Below are 16,429 nucleotides of genomic sequence, written 5' to 3'. Positions count from 1 at the left end.
CCAACCCTAACTGTAGTATCGTGTCCACATCCTGGTTCAACCCCAACCCTAACTGTATTATCGTGTCCACATCTGGTTCAGTCCTAACTGTAGTGTCATGTCCACATCTGGTTCAACCCCAACCCTAACTGTAGTATCGTGTCCACATCTGGTTCAACCCCAACACTAACTGTAGTATCGTGTCCACATCCTGGTTCAACCCCAACCCTAACTGTAGTATCGTGTCCACATCCTGGTTCAACCCCAACCCTAACTGTAGTATCGTGTCCACATCTGGTTCAGTCCTAACTGTAGTGTCATGCCCACATCTGGTTCAACCCCAACCCTAACTGTAGTAGCATGTCCACAGCTGGTTCAGTACTAACTGTAGTAGCATGTCCACATCTGGTTCAGTACTAACTGTAGTAGCATGTCCACATCTGGTTCAGTACTAACTGTAGTAGCATGTCATCTGGTTCAGTACTAACTGTAGTAGCATGTCCACATCTGGTTCAGTACTAACTGTAGTAGCATGTCCACATCTGGTTCAGTACTAACTGTAGTAGCATGTCCACATCTGGTTCAGTACTAACTGTAGTAGCATGTCCACATCTGGTTCAGTACTAACTGTAGTATCATGTCCACATCTGGTTCAACCCCAACCCTAACTGTAGTATCATGTCCACATCTGGTTCAACCCCAACCCTAACTGTAGTAGCATGTCCACATTTGGTTCAACCCTAACTGTAGTAGCATGTCCACATCTGGTTCAACCCCAACCCTAACTGTAGTAGCATGTCCACATCTGGTTCAGTCCTAACTGTAGTAGCATGTCCACATCTGGTTCAGTCCTAACTGTAGTAGCATGTCCACATCTGGTTCAGTCCTAACTGTAGTAGCATGTCCACATCTGGTTCAGTCCTAACTGTAGTATCATGTCCACATCTGGTTCAGTCCTAACTGTAGTATCATGTCCACATCTGGTTCAGTCCTAACCATGTCCACATCTGGTTCAGTCCTAACTGTAGTATCATGTCCACATCTGGTTCAGTCCTAGCTGTAGTATCATGTCCACATCTGGTTCAGTCCTAACTGTAGTATCATGTCCACATCTGGTTCAACCCCAACCCTAACTGTAGTATCATGTCCACATCCTGGTTCAACCCCAACCCTAACTGTAGTATCATGTCCACATCTGGTTCAACCCCAACCCTAACTGTAGTATCATGTCCACATCTGGTTCAGTCCTAACTGTAGTAGCATGTCCACATCTGGTTCAGTCCTAACTGTAGTAGCATGTCCACATCTGGTTCAGTCCTAACTGTAGTAGCATGTCCACATCTGGTTCAGTCCTAACTGTAGTAGCATGTCCACATCTGGTTCAGTCCTAACTGTAGTATCATGTCCACATCTGGTTCAGTCCTAACTGTAGTATCATGTCCACATCTGGTTCAGTCCTAACTGTAGTATCATGTCCACATCTGGTTCAGTCCTAACTGTAGTATCATGTCCACATCTGGTTCAACCCCACACCCTAACTGTAGTATCATGTCCACATCCTGGTTCAGTCCCAACCCATGTCCACATCTGTAGTATCATGTCCACATCTGGTTCAACCCTAACTGTAGTATCATGTCCACATCCTGGTTCAACTGGTTCAACCACCTGGTTCCCTAACTGTAGTATCATGTCCACATCTGGTTCAACCCCAACCCTAACTGTAGTATCGTGTCCACATCTGGTTCAACCCCAACCCTAACTGTAGTATCGTGTCCACATCTGGTTCAACCCCAACCCTAACTGTAGTATCATGTCCACATCTGGTTCAACCCCAACCCTAACTGTAGTATCGTGTCCACATCTGGTTCAACCCCAACCTAACTGTAGTATCGTGTCCACATCTGGTTCAGTCCTAACTGTAGTATCATGTCCACATCTGGTTCAACCCCAACCTAACTGTAGTATCATGTCCACATCTGGTTCAGTCCTAACTGTAGTATCATGTCCACATCTGGTTCAACCCCAACCCTAACTGTAGTATCATGTCCACATCTGGTTCAGTCCTAACTGTAGTATCATGTCCACATCTGGTTCAGTCCTAACTGTAGTGTCATGTCCACATCCTGGTTCAACCCCAACCCTAACTGTAGTATCATGTCCACATCTGGTTCAACCCCAACCCTAACTGTAGTATCATGTCCACATCTGGTTCAACCCCAACCCTAACTGTATTATCATGTCCACATCTGGTTCAGTCCCAACTGTAGTATCATGTCCACATCTGGTTCAAACTGTAGTATCCCCTGGTTCACCCTAACTGTAGTATCATGTCCACATCTGGTTCAACCCCAACTGTAGTATCGTGTCCAATCTGGTTCAGTCCTAACTGTAGTATCATGTCCACATCCTGGTTCATCCCCAACCCTAACTGTAGTATCATGTCCACATCTGGTTCAACCCCAACCCTAACTGTAGTATCATGTCCACATCTGGTTCAGTCCTAACTGTAGTGTCATGCCCACATCTGGTTCAACCCCAACCCTAACTGTAGTAGCATGTCCACATCTGGTTCAGTAACCCTAACTGTAGTATCATGTCCACATCTGGTTCACATCTGGTTCCCCCAACCCTAACTGTAGTAGCATGTCCACATCTGTTCAGTCCACATCTGGTTCAGTACTAACTGTAGTAGCATGTCCACATCTGGTTCAGTACTAACTGTAGTAGCATGTCCACATCTGGTTCAGTACTAACTGTAGTAGCATGTCCACATCTGGTTCAGTACTAACTGTAGTAGCATGTCCACATCTGGTTCAGTACTAACTGTAGTAGCATGTCCACATCTGGTTCAGTACTAACTGTAGTAGCATGTCCACATCTGGTTCAGTACTAACTGTAGTATCATGTCCACATCTGGTTCAACCCCAACCCTAACTGTAGTATCATGTCCACATCTGGTTCAACCCCAACCCTAACTGTAGTAGCATGTCCACATCTGGTTCAGTACTAACTGTAGTAGCATGTCCACATCTGGTTCAACCCCAACCCTAACTGTAGTAGCATGTCCACATCTGGTTCAGTCCTAACTGTAGTAGCATGTCCACATCTGGTTCAGTCCTAACTGTAGTAGCATGTCCACATCTGGTTCAGTACTAACTGTAGTAGCATGTCCACATCTGGTTCAGTCTAACTGTAGTAGCATGTCCACATCTGGTTCAGTACTAACTGTAGTAGCATGTCCACATCTGGTTCAGTACTAACTGTAGTAGCATGTCCACATCTGGTTCAGTCCTAGCTGTAGTAGCATGTCCACATCTGGTTCAGTCCTAACTGTAGTATCATGTCCACATCTGGTTCAACCCCAACCCTAACTGTAGTATCATGTCCACATCCAACCCCAACCCTGTAGTAGCATGTCCACATCTGGTTCAACCCCAACCCTAACTGTAGTATCATGTCCACATCTGGTTCAGTCCCAACCCTAACTGTAGTAGCATGTCCACATCTGGTTCAGTCCTAACTGTAGTAGCATGTCCACATCTGGTTCAGTCCTAACTGTAGTAGCATGTCCACATCTGGTTCAGTCCTAACTGTAGTATCATGTCCACCTCTGGTTCAGTCCTAACTGTAGTAGCATGTCCACATCTGGTTCAGTCCTAACTGTAGTAGCATGTCCACATCTGGTTCAGTCCTAGCTGTAGTATCATGTCCACATCTGGTTCAGTCCTAACTGTAGTATCATGTCCACATCCTGGTTCAACCCCAACCCTAACTGTAGTATCATGTCCACATCCTGGTTCAACCCCAACCCTAACTGTAGTATCATGTCCACATCTGGTTCAAACCCAACCCTAACTGTAGTATCATGTCCACATCTGGTTCAGTCCTAACTGTAGTAGCATGTCCACATCTGGTTCAGTCCTAACTGTAGTAGCATGTCCACATCTGGTTCAGTCCTAACTGTAGTAGCATGTACATCATTCAGTCCACATCCACATCTGGTTCAGTCCTAACCATGTCCACATCTGGTTCAGTCCTAACTGTAGTATCATGTCCACATCTGGTTCAGTCCTAACTGTAGTATCATGTCCACATCCTGGTTCAACCCCAACCCTAACTGTAGTATCATGTCCACATCTGGTTCAGTCCTAACTGTAGTATGTCCACATCTGGTTCAGTCCTAACTGTAGTATCATGTCCACACCTGACGTTCGAGATCTCCCCCTCTCTGCAAGAGGTGCCAATCACAACACGCCTTATTGTCATCAGAGTTGAACCAACCAATAAGAATGCTTGAACATTAAATACCCCTTTCTTTAGAGGCAAGTGGAAACAACCAACCCTGTTACATTTGTTTGAAACCTATCACTAGATGGACGTAATTTAAGAGAGACAAATAATCACATTTTGTTGCAAAACGAAAAAACAATGACATCTGTTCTCTGGTCAAAAGTAGTGCCATTCGGGACAAGGCCTAACTCTAACCAAACACTATAGCATGAGACTGGATTTATAATGGGTTGAATTTGTTAAATATACAGGATACGATACTTATAGCGTTTTGCAACAAAACCCATTTTAATACACACCTATGATTCTATTAATTTAAAATCTGAGAACAGTAATATTTTACAAACACAAAAAGGTACCTATAAGCATTTGTTTCTTGTGAAAAATGTGTGTGTATATAGCATTTTGAGAAAAAAAACTCTTCAACCACAACCCTAATGTTGGTTTATGCTACTTTTCTTACTTTTTTCCAACTCTTCTCTTTGATCATGAAAGGTGCTGGAGCTTGGCTCTCCCTTTAACCCAAGGTGCTGGAGCTTCGCTCTCCCTTTGACCCAAGGTGCAGGAGCATGGCTCTCCCTTTAACCCAAGGTGCTGGTGCTTGGCTCTCCCTTTAACCCAAGGTGCAGGAGCATGGCTCTCCCTTTAACCCAATGTGCTGGAGCTTGGCTCTCCCTTTAAACCAAGGTGCTGGAGCTTGGCTCTCCCTTTAACCCAAGGTGCAGGAGTTGGCTCTCCCTTTAACCCAAGGTGCAGGAGTTGGCTCTCCCTTTAACCCAAGGTGCAGGAGTTGGCTCTCCCTTTAACCCAAGGTGCAGGAGTTGGCTCTCCCTTTAACCCAAGGTGCAGGAGTTGGCTCTCCCTTTAACCCAAGGTGCTGGAGCCTGGCTCTCCCTTTAACCCAAGGTGCTGGAGCTTGGCTCTCCCTTTAACCCAAGGTGCAGGAGCCAGATAGCAATTTAACCACTGAAGATGATTCATCCTGTGTAGGATCTGACTCCAGAACAGGGATGTGTAAAATGTGTGTCAGCCACAGTCATTCCAATGGGAAGTGATAGAGAAAGTGTAATTCATTTGGTTTATTTATTAATTAATTTAAGATCATACAGGCTTTGCAAAGGAATGGCAGTGCTTCAGTTCAATAATTATCTAGCACACAAACATCACATATAAGATCATAGTCCAAATATATGCATCTACTAAAACCAATCACACAAACAACTTTAAAAATGGAGATACTCACGTTTGTGCTTTACTTCGGTCCATCAATGACAATCTGGTTTGAGTGGATTTAGATATGGCCTCAACCCTTTCATAATCATTGCAACAATACCTCACATGTAAAATACATATTTGTTTTCCCCCTAACCTGACGTTTAGGAGTCATCCAGATCCAATGCACACTGTCTTCATACATACATACATACATACATACATACATACATACATACATACATACATACATACATACATACATACATACATACATACATACATACATACATACATACATACATACGACTGTTGGGCTTGCCTCCAACTCCTAAACACATGAACAAAAGTATGTGGACACCTGCTCGTCAAACATCTCATTCCAAAATCATGGGCATTAATATGGAGTTGGTCCCCCCTTTGCTGCTATAATAGCCTCCACTCTTCAGGGAATGCTTTCCATTGATGGGACATTGCTGTGGGGACTTGCTTCCATTCAGCCACAAGAGCATTAGTGAGGTCGGGCACCGATGTTCGGCGATTAGGCCTGGCTCACAGTTGGCGTTCCAAAACATCCCAAAGTTGTTTGATGGGGTTGAGGTCAGGGCTCTGTGCAAGTCAGTCAAATTCTTCCACTGCAATCTCAACAAAACATTTCTGTATGGACCTCGCTTTGTGCTTAGTGCCATTGTCATGCTGAAACAACTTTACAGTTGGTACTATGCATTGGGGCAGTTAGCATTCTCCTGGCATCTGCCAAACCCAGAATCGTTTGTCGGACTGCCAGATGGTGAAGCGTGGTTCATCACTCCAGAGAACGCGTTTCCACTGCTCCAGAGTCCAACAGCAGCGAGCTTTACACCACTCCAGCCGACACCTGGCATTGTGATCTTAGGCTTGTGTGGCTGCACGGCTATGGAGCTCATGAAGCTCCCGGCGAAGTTTTTGTGCTGACATTGCTTCCAGAGGCAGTTTGGAACTAGGTAGTGAGTGTTGCAACCCGAGGACAGATTCTTTTTACGCACTTCAACACTCGGTGGTCCCATTCTGTGAGCTTGTGTGGCCTAAAACTTCGCGGATGAGCAGTTGTTGCCACTTCACAATAACAGTACTTACAAATGACCGGGGCAGCTGTAGCAGGGCAGAAATATGATGAACTGACTTGTTGGTAAGGTGGCATCCTATGATGGTGTCACGTTGAAAGTCACTGAGCTCTTCAGTAAGGCCATTCTCTTGCTAATGTTTGTCTATGGAGATTGCATGGCGGTGTGCTCGACTTTATACACCTGTGTCTGAAATAGCTGAATCTACTAATTTGGGGGGGTCCACATACTTTTGTATGTATATATGTGTATTAACATTGTCAAAATTGTACTCACACAGTACTGTATGTGTACATTGTGACTAACATAGAAGTTCTCTGCTTTTTACAGTCTCATAAAACATTGTACACCAATGTCACAAATGTTATTTCCTTTTGATATATTCACAACATTTTTCAACACAACCAATAAATAGGCTAAACTTTTATAGAGATCGAACACAAATAAAAGTCTGGTGTTGTGTTCTCCTTACACCATGTCAGTCCCATCACTGTCTACAAGCTTTGACCTGACTTTCACCAGCTTTATATCAATAGAGTGAACAGTGAGAGGTGTATGAGCTGCTGTGGCTGTTGCTTCTGAATAAAGACATTGAAAACAAACATCCTGATGTGTGTCCATGGGCCTGGCTCTGATTGGTCAGGTCTCTCTGCTGATGTCATTTGTAGTCCCTGGCAATGCACAGCGGAGCAGTAGTCAGAGAGTGACAGGCCTGGAGAAGAGTAGCTCAATGACTGGACCCAGATACTCACATCACAGTTCCTGATCAAGACGCTAAACCAGCCTTAAGTTCCACACAGGGTCTCTCCAGCAATTTTCCAGGAGCAGGGGTCAAGTCACAGGACAGTCCTCTAAAAGCCTGAGTGTGCAGAGACGGTTAAAGGAAAGATGTTAAATCTCTCTCTGCCCGGTGTACAAGTTCAGCCCAGTTCGCTAAATACCAACAATAATTTAACTGATCTAGGGCCGACTAAAGAAGGAGCCAGAGATCAAGATAGCCAGAAGAAACTTGACCATCCTCCCTCTCCTACTGGCTTTCATATATTTTGCCATTACTCTCCTGAAGTTGTCAGTAATAGGCTACACGAGGAGTCAGCAAACCTTCTCATGTGGAATGCCAATTTATTGGACCAATTCTACCGGCAGTTCATATGCACATTTCCGTAAAACAGTTTAATTTAATTTATAACTTTTTCATATCTCAAAATCATTGTCATGTGGTTAATCAAAATTCTATCCAAATCTTAAATGAAAATGATAAACCTAAAAAGTTAGTTCTACTGCCATCGCCAAATATGCAAAAATAGCCTATAAAGCTAACAAATAAAAATATTGCGGCCTGCAGGTAGAAAATATCCTGATCAAAATAAATATCCTATAAATCACATTGGCTACGCATGGCCACGCAGTGCCTGTCTGCAACGAACTGTCCTTGCAACATTGTATAAAATATTCTGGGCTCTGAGTTTCCAGAGCCAGTGAGCTCGGGACAGACACAGCTGTAGGCTATTTAGCAAGGAAGAAGAAGTAATCGGTATAACTATTTTATGATCAGAGAATTACATTTTTCCCTTTCACTCTGAGTGGTTATCGAAAGGGAGAACACTGGAAATATTTTCAAATACATTGAGGAACTATTGTCATTCTCAATGGATAGAAAAACAGACTTTGTTGGGAGAATGTCAAGAGTGCAAAGATGTCATCAAGGCAAAGGGTGGCTACTTAGAAATCTCAAATATATTTTGAATTGTTTAACACTTTTTTTGATTACTACATGATTCCATGTTATTTCATAGTTTTCAGGTCTTCACTATTAATCTACAATGAAGAAAATAGTACAAATAAAGAAAAACCCTGGAATGAGTAGGTGTGTCCCAACTTTTGACTGGTGCTGTATGTAATGGGGAATTGATAGACACTAACAATCAAACGCAAAAACAAACAAAAAAAATCTCAATGAAGTTATGAAACAATGAATATGCACAAATTGGATTTCTGGAGAGAGAAATGCATTGTGCAGCCACACTCCCCTTTGACTGTGCCATCCCCGTGGTCGGCGCAATGGATTAGACATTTACATTACATTTAAGTCATTTAGCAGACGCTCTTGTTCACAGAGATGGCCGCGAATAAGACCGGTGTCTCGCGTGCCATCAAAAAAATATATATAATTATCACACACACACACTAACGTTCAAGGAAATGTCCTTGTTTTTGAAAGAAAAGCTGATTTTTTTTTTTTTTTGTCCATTAAAATGACATGAAATTGATCAGAAATATAGTGTAGACATTGTTAATGTTGTCAATGACTATTGTAGCTGTAAACTGCTAATTTTTTATGGAATATCTACATAGGTGTACAGAGGCCCATTATCAGCAACCATCCCTCCTGTGTTCCAATGGCACGTTGTGTTAGCTAATCCAAGTTTATCATTTTAAAAGGCTAATTGATCATTAGAATACCCTTTTGCAAGTATGTAAGCACAACTGAAAACTGTTTAAAGATGATTAAAGAAGCAATAAAACTGGCCTTCTTTAGACTAGTTAAGTATCTGGAGCATCAGCATTTGTGGGTTTGATTACAGGCTCAAAATGGCCAGAAACAAAGAACTTTCTTCTGAAACTCGTCAGTCTATTCTTGTTCTGTGAAATGATGGCTATTCCATGCGAGAAATTGCCAAAAAACTGAAGATCTCATACAACGCTGTGTACTACTCCCTTCAGAGGACAGCGCAAACTGGCTCTAACCAGAATAGAAAGAGGAGTGGGATGCCCCAGTGCTCAACTGAGCAAGAAGACAAGTACATTAGAATGTCGAGTTTGAGAAACAGACTCACAAGTCCTCAACTGGCAGCTTCATTAACTTCTCTAGGGTAGGGGGCAGCATTTGGAATTTTGGATGAAAAGCATGCCCAAACTGCCTTTTACTCAGGCCCAGAAGATAGGATATGCATATAATGAGTATATTTGGATAGAAAACACACTAATGTTTCCAGAACTATTCAAATAATGTCTGTGAGTATAACAGAACTTATTTGGCAGGCAAAAACCTGAGAAAAATCCATTCAGGAAGTAGGATTTTTTGTTGTTGTAGTTTTCTAAAGAAAACGTTGGTCGACCAACAGCCTATCGACCAGTCAAATAATTGGGGACAGCCCTAAAATTATCACACTAATAGATTATCAATTGAAGAAATTCAAAACACTTGTAAGGAGCCATACTTATCAGTGCAGGTTTAATACAAGCTACTTACCTGGAGACATGGGATTTGTGTGTCTTAGAGCTGGGTTAGCATTAGCCTTTAACAGTTGCACTGATCTCTGCCCTGTTCTGAGCCAGCCTGTGGCGACTGGCGAAGCTGCCTCACCGTTGTGTCACCATACTGGATCCCTGAGCCCATCCGCTCTGGGTCTAACTCACCTACAGAGGAGACACATTGACGTATTAAACATGAGAAAACGCATCCAAAGATACAGTTAGCACTTCAGCGAATGTGGATGCCTATATATCACTAGTGCACTACATTGCTCTGCGTTATTACCTGACTCTATCTTGTTGATGATGGTGCGACCACATTTGAGGAAGGCCTCCTCCACGTTTTCTCCGGTGAGGGCGCTCGTCTCCAGGAACATCACTTCTGTTTTTATAACAACATGGACTAATTAAGTAATCAATCTCCTTTATCTATAGTCACAACCATCACTCAGTATGCAGGGTCATTACCATTCTCCTGGGCAAAACGGGATGCCTCAAGGAAAGTGACCTCTCTGTCAGCTTCTAGGTCCTTCTTGTTCCCACAGAGGATAATGACGATGTTTGGACTGGCCAGTGTCCGAGCGTCTGTCAACCAGTTGGTCAGGGAATTGTAAGTTTCCCGACTTGGATACCCAGAAACACAGAAGTATATTCAAGTAAAATATTAAATGGGTCCACTGTCATCTAATATGGGGTTAATTTGGGATTAGTGTAAATCAGGGTCTTACCTGGTGATGTCATAAACCAAGAGAGCCCCTGCTGCCCCTCTGTAATAACTGCGAGTCACTGATCTGAGGTCAGGGGGAAACAAGAGTGTCAGACAGAGGAGCCGTCTCTTTCCAACATCATGATGTAGAACATAATGTAGCATCCACTAATACTTACGTCAAAGGGAAAGGTCGGAAACAACAACTCCATTACGCTGATCCTCAACACAGGGGCCCCACAAGGGTGCATGCTTAGCCCCCTCCTGTACTCCTTGTTCTCCCATGACTTGCGTGGCCACGCAGGCTTCCAACTCAATCGTCAAGTTTGCAGTCGACACAACAGTAGTAGGCCTGATTACCAATAATGACAAGAAAGGGAGGAGGTGAGGGCCCTGGTGGAGTGGTGCAAGGAAAATAACCTCTCCCTCAATGCCAACAAAGTAATGGAGCTGATTGTGGACTTCAGGAGACAGCAGAGGGAGCACGCCCCCATCCACAGAGCCGCAGCGGACAAGGTGGAAAGCTTCAAGTTCCTCGGCGTACACATCACTGACAATCTGAAATGGTCCACCCACACAGACAGTGTGGTGAAGGCACCGCAACAGTGTATCTTCAACCTCAGGAGGAAGAATACATTTGGCTCTTAAGACCCTCAAACTTTTACAGATGCACCATTGAGAGCATCCTGTCGGGCTATTTCACCGCTCGGTACAGCAACTGCACCGCCCGCAACCGCAGGGATCTCCAGAGGGTGGTGCGGTCTGCCAAATGCATCACAGGGGGCACACTACCTGCCCCCCAGGACACCTACAATACCTGAAGTCACAGGAAGGCCAAAAAGATCATCAAAGACTACAACCACCCGAGCCACGGCCTGTTCAACCCACTATCATTCAGAAGGCGAGGTCAGTACAGGTGCATCAAAGCTGGAAGCGAGAGACTGAAAAACCTGATGGTTACTCTGACAGGGCTCCTCTGTGGAGATGGGAGAACCTTCCAGAAGGACAACCATCCCTGCAGCACTCCACCAATCAGGCCTTTATGGTAGAGTGGCCAGACGGAAGTCACTCCTCAGTAAAAGGCACATGACAGCTCTTTGGCCTGAATGCCAAGCATCACATCTGGAGGAAACCTGGCACCACCCCTGCCTTGAAGCATGGTGGTGGCAGCATCATGCTGTGGGGTTGTTTTTCAGCGGCAGGGACTGGGAGACTAGTCAGGATTGAGGCAAAGATGAACGGAGCAAAGAGAGATCCTGATGAAAAACTGCTCCAGAGCGCTCAGGACCTCCAGACTGGGGTGAAGGTTCACATTCCAACAGGCCAACGACCCTAAGCACACAGCCAAGACAACGTAGGAGTGACTTTGGGATGTCCTTGAGTGGCCCGGCCAGAGCCCGGATTGGAACCAGATCGAACATCTCTGAATAGACCTTAAAATAGCTGTGCAGCAACGCTCCCCATCCAACCTGACAGAGCTTGAGAGGATCTGCAGAGAAGAATGGGAGAAACTCCCCAAATACAGGTGAACCAAGCTAGTAGCGTCATACCCAAGAAGACTCTAGGCTGTAATCGCTGCCAAAGATGGTTCAACAAAGTACTGAGTAAAGGGTCTGAATACTTAAGTAAATGTGATATTTCAATTTTTATTTTTTAATAAATTAGCAAACATTTCTGGGGTATTGTGTGCAGATTGATGAGGGTAAAAAAACAATTTAATCAATTTTAGAATAAGGCTGTAACGTAACAAAATGTGGAAAAAGTGAAGGGACCGGAATAATTTCAGAAAGCACTGTATATATATTCATTATACTCCGGAATTCGACATTGCTCGTCCTAATATAGAAATTAAATCCCTTTTACTTTTAGATGTGTGAATTAAAGCAGGAAGCACCAGTGACTCAATTAATTTAAAAAAGTGGTCAGATGAAGCAGATGCTAAACTACAGGCCTGATTTGCTAGCACAGACTGGAATATGTTCCGGGATTCCTTCGATTGCATTGAGGAGTACACCACATTAGTCATTGGCTTCATCAATAAGTGCATCGATGACGTTGTCCCGACAGTGACCGTACGTACATACCCCAACCAGAAACCATGGATTACAGGCAATATCCGCACTGAGCTAAAGGCTAGAGCTGCCACTTTCAAGGAGCAGGACTCTAACCCGGAGGATTATAAGAAATCCTGCTATGCCGTCCGACGAACCATCAAACAGGCAAATTGTCAATATAGGACTAAGATCGAATCGTACTACACCGGCTCCAACGCTCTTCGGATGTGGCAGGGCTTGCAAACCATTACAGACTACAAAGGGAAGCACAGCTGAGAACTACCCAGTGACACGAGTCTACCAGAAGAGCTAAACTACTTCTATGCTTGCTTCGAGGCAAATAACACTGAAACATCCATGAGAGCACCAGTTGTTCCGGAAGACTGTGTGATCACGCTCTCCGTAGCCGATGTGAGTAAGACCTTTAAACAGGTCAACATTCACAAGGCCGCAGGGCCAGACAGATTACCAGGACGTGTACTGCGAGCATTCGCTGACCAACTGGCAGGTGTCATTTTCAACCTCTCCTTGTCCGAGTCTGTAATACCAACATGTTTTAAGCAGACCACTATAGTCCCTGTGCCCAAGAACACTAAGGTAACCTGCCTAAATTACTACTGACCCGTAGCACTTCTGTAGCCATGAAGTGCTTTGAAAGGCTGGTCATGGCTCACATGAACACCATTATCCCAGAGACCCACTCCAACTTGAATACTGTCCTAACAGATCCACAGATGATTCAATTTATATTGCACTCCACACTGCCCTTTCCCACCTAGAAAAAAGTACACCTATGTGAGAATGCTATTCATTGACTACAGCTCAGCGTTCAACACCATAGTGCCCTCAAAGCTCATCAATAAGCTAAGGACCCTGGGACTAAACACCTCCCTCTGCAACTGGATCCTGGACTTTGACAAGCCGCCCCCATGTGGCCACATTGATCCTCAACACAGGGGCACCGACAAACTGACATGGTCCAAGCACACCAAGACAGTAGTGAAGAGGGCACGACAAAACCATTTCCCCCAAGGAGACTGAAAATATTTGGCATGGGTCCTCAGATCCTCAAAAGTTTCTACAGCTGCACCATCGAGAGCATCCTGAATGATTGCGTCACCGCCTGGTATGGCAACTGCTCGGCCTCTGACCGCAAGCCACGACAGAGGGTAGTGCGTACGGCCCAGTACACCACTGGGGCAAAGCCTCCTGCCATCCAGGACCTCTATACCAGGCTGTATTTTTGGGGGGGGTTAGGGGCTCGTAAGCATGTCACTGTAAGGTTGTATTCGGCGCATGTGACTAATAACATTTGATTTGATCAAATGAACATCCTGCTGAGATATCAGATAACAAGCATCCTGTTAATTAGAGCTACCTACCGGAATCGCTCCTGTCCAGCTGTGTCCCAGATCTGTAACTTGACCGTCTTGCCAGCGACCATTACCACCCGGGAGCCAAACTCCACCCCGATGGTGTGGCTGGAGTCCTGCTTGACTACATGGGACAGAACAGACAACACAAAACAAAACACTCTATTGCACATGGTGGTAGGGAAGCTTTGCTGGTATATTTCATGTTGTCTCATAGAGCCTAATGTAAATGTAGACTAAACATATCCAAAAACTTGGTAGTGATACCAGTGAATATACCAATCCATACCCTACTATAACATGCCAGTACCATAATAACGCATTACAGTACCATAACATTCCAGTAACATAATAACACATTACAGTACCCTACTATAACATTACAGTACCATAATATAATATTACAGTACTATAACATTACAGTACCATAATACATTACAGTACCATAATAACACATTACAGTACCATAATAACACATTACAGTACCATAATAACACATTACAGTACCATAATAACACATTACAGTACCATAATAACACATTACAGTACCATAACATTACAGTACCCTACTATAACATTACAGTACCATAATAACACATTACAGTACCATAACACATTACAGTACCATAATACACATTACAGTACCATAATAACACATTACAGTACCATAATAACACATTACAGTACCATAATATAACATTACAGTACTCTACTATAACATTACAGTACCATAATAACACATTACAGTACCATAATAACACATTACCCTACTATAACATTACAGTACCATAATATAACATTACAGTACCCTATTATAATATTACAGTACCATAATATAACATTATAGTACCATAACACATTACAGTACTACAATATAACATTACAGTACCCTAACATTACAGTACCCTACTGTAACATTACAGTACCCTACTATAACATTACAGTACCCTACTGTAACATTACAGTACCCTACTATAACATTACAGTACCCTACTATAACATTACAGTACCATAATAACACATTACAGTACCATAATAACACATTACAGTACCATAACAATACAGTACCATAACATTACAGTACCCTACTTTAACATTACAGTACCTTAATATAACATTACAGTACCCTACTATAACATTACAGTACCTTACTATAACATTACAGTCCCCTACTATAACATTACCACAACATTACAGTCCCCTACTATAACATTACAGTACCCTACTATAACCTTACAGTACCATCATAACATTACAGTACCTTAATATAACATTACAGCACACTACCATAACATTACCGAAACATTACATTATCATAACATTATAGTACCCTACTACAACATTACAGTACCCTACTATAACATTATGGTACCCTACTATAACATTACGGTACCCTACTATAACATTACAGTACCCTACTATAACATTACAGTACCCTACTATAACATTACGGTGCCCTACTATAACATTACAGTGCCCTACTATAACATTACAGTGCCCTACTATAACATTACAGTACCCTACTATAACATTACAGTGCCCTACTATAACATTACTATAATATTACCCTACTATAACATTACAGTGCCATAATATAACATTACAGTGCCATAATATAACATTACAGAGCCATAATATAACATTACAGAGCCATCTCCATGAGGCCAGTGATCTTTAAGACGTGCATATACTGTTTCTGAAAGTTATCCATTTAATAACAATTTCACTTACACTTGTTTTCTATAAATTGATGGAGAAGACAGGATTTCCCTGATCCCGCACTTCCAATCACCAAGAATTTAAAAAGGAAATCTGGAAAAGAACGAAGGAGAAGAAATTATGATAACACATTTACTACATCACACGACTACAACAGACTGACCACATGGAAGCAGCCAAGAGCAGAGACGTTGAAAGCCGCGATGTCGTTTTCTCACAAATCAAACAGAAGCAGTGGTTACGGTTACTGACGACGAGTGTTACAGATCTAGAGAACTAGCTAACTATCTTATAGACTGACAAGTAATGTAAGTAATGTTTACTAAGTTGCAAGCTATAGGCGGCTGTCTAGCCTACAAGCTTCATCTTGTTTCTTATCCCAGACAAAAGAACAACCCGCATAGCATATAGTGACGCCAAATATTGCTTTGCTTACCATATGTTTCTGTCATTTCCATTGATGGATTCAAGGTCTTCGAGTGCTGAAATGTGAATAAATAACTTATTGGCGTTTCAAAAATGGCCACAAATCCCGTTTAATCAGAAGGATTCATCCACATAAATTGTTTTGCCATCCAAGACAGACGTACGTCATGACGACAATTGCGACGTTCTAGCTACGTAACGTTATTTGTAGAAGACGGGGACGCTTCATGGACTGTAGGCTTTGTCGCTTGTAGCATGTAGGATCAATATTTTACTCTCAGTGAGATGATAACATGAATGTTATGTTTTTGA

General features: G+C 43.0%; 1 protein-coding gene across 2 annotated transcripts; it reads right to left on the bottom strand.

Moving 5' to 3' along the window:
- Positions 1-5,340: 5,340 nt before the first annotated feature.
- LOC135550554 (ras-related protein Rab-4B-like) lies at positions 5,341-16,300 on the bottom strand. Of its 2 annotated transcripts, XR_010457120.1 has the most exons (9): positions 16,128-16,300; positions 15,704-15,784; positions 13,982-14,096; positions 10,568-10,630; positions 10,308-10,462; positions 10,126-10,221; positions 9,838-10,004; positions 7,337-7,443; positions 5,341-7,255 (listed from the first exon to the last, which is right to left on the bottom strand). XR_010457120.1 is itself a non-coding variant. In XM_064981479.1 (8 exons), exons 1-7 carry the CDS (start codon positions 16,147-16,149, stop codon positions 9,886-9,888), a joined length of 651 nt encoding a protein of 216 aa, XP_064837551.1. In that variant the 5' UTR covers positions 16,150-16,300; the 3' UTR covers positions 5,341-7,443; positions 9,838-9,885. The 2 variants fall into 2 exon arrangements, 1 of the variants encoding a protein (XP_064837551.1); XM_064981479.1 differs by having other exon boundaries at positions 5,341-7,443.
- Between the last annotated feature and the right edge of the window lie 129 nt (positions 16,301-16,429).

Source organism: Oncorhynchus masou, chromosome 12 (genome assembly GCF_036934945.1).
Source record: "Oncorhynchus masou masou isolate Uvic2021 chromosome 12, UVic_Omas_1.1, whole genome shotgun sequence".
Classification (NCBI taxonomy): domain Eukaryota; kingdom Metazoa; phylum Chordata; class Actinopteri; order Salmoniformes; family Salmonidae; genus Oncorhynchus; species Oncorhynchus masou.
Note: the sequence above shows the minus strand (reverse complement) of the source record. Positions and strands in the feature narration are given on the sequence as shown.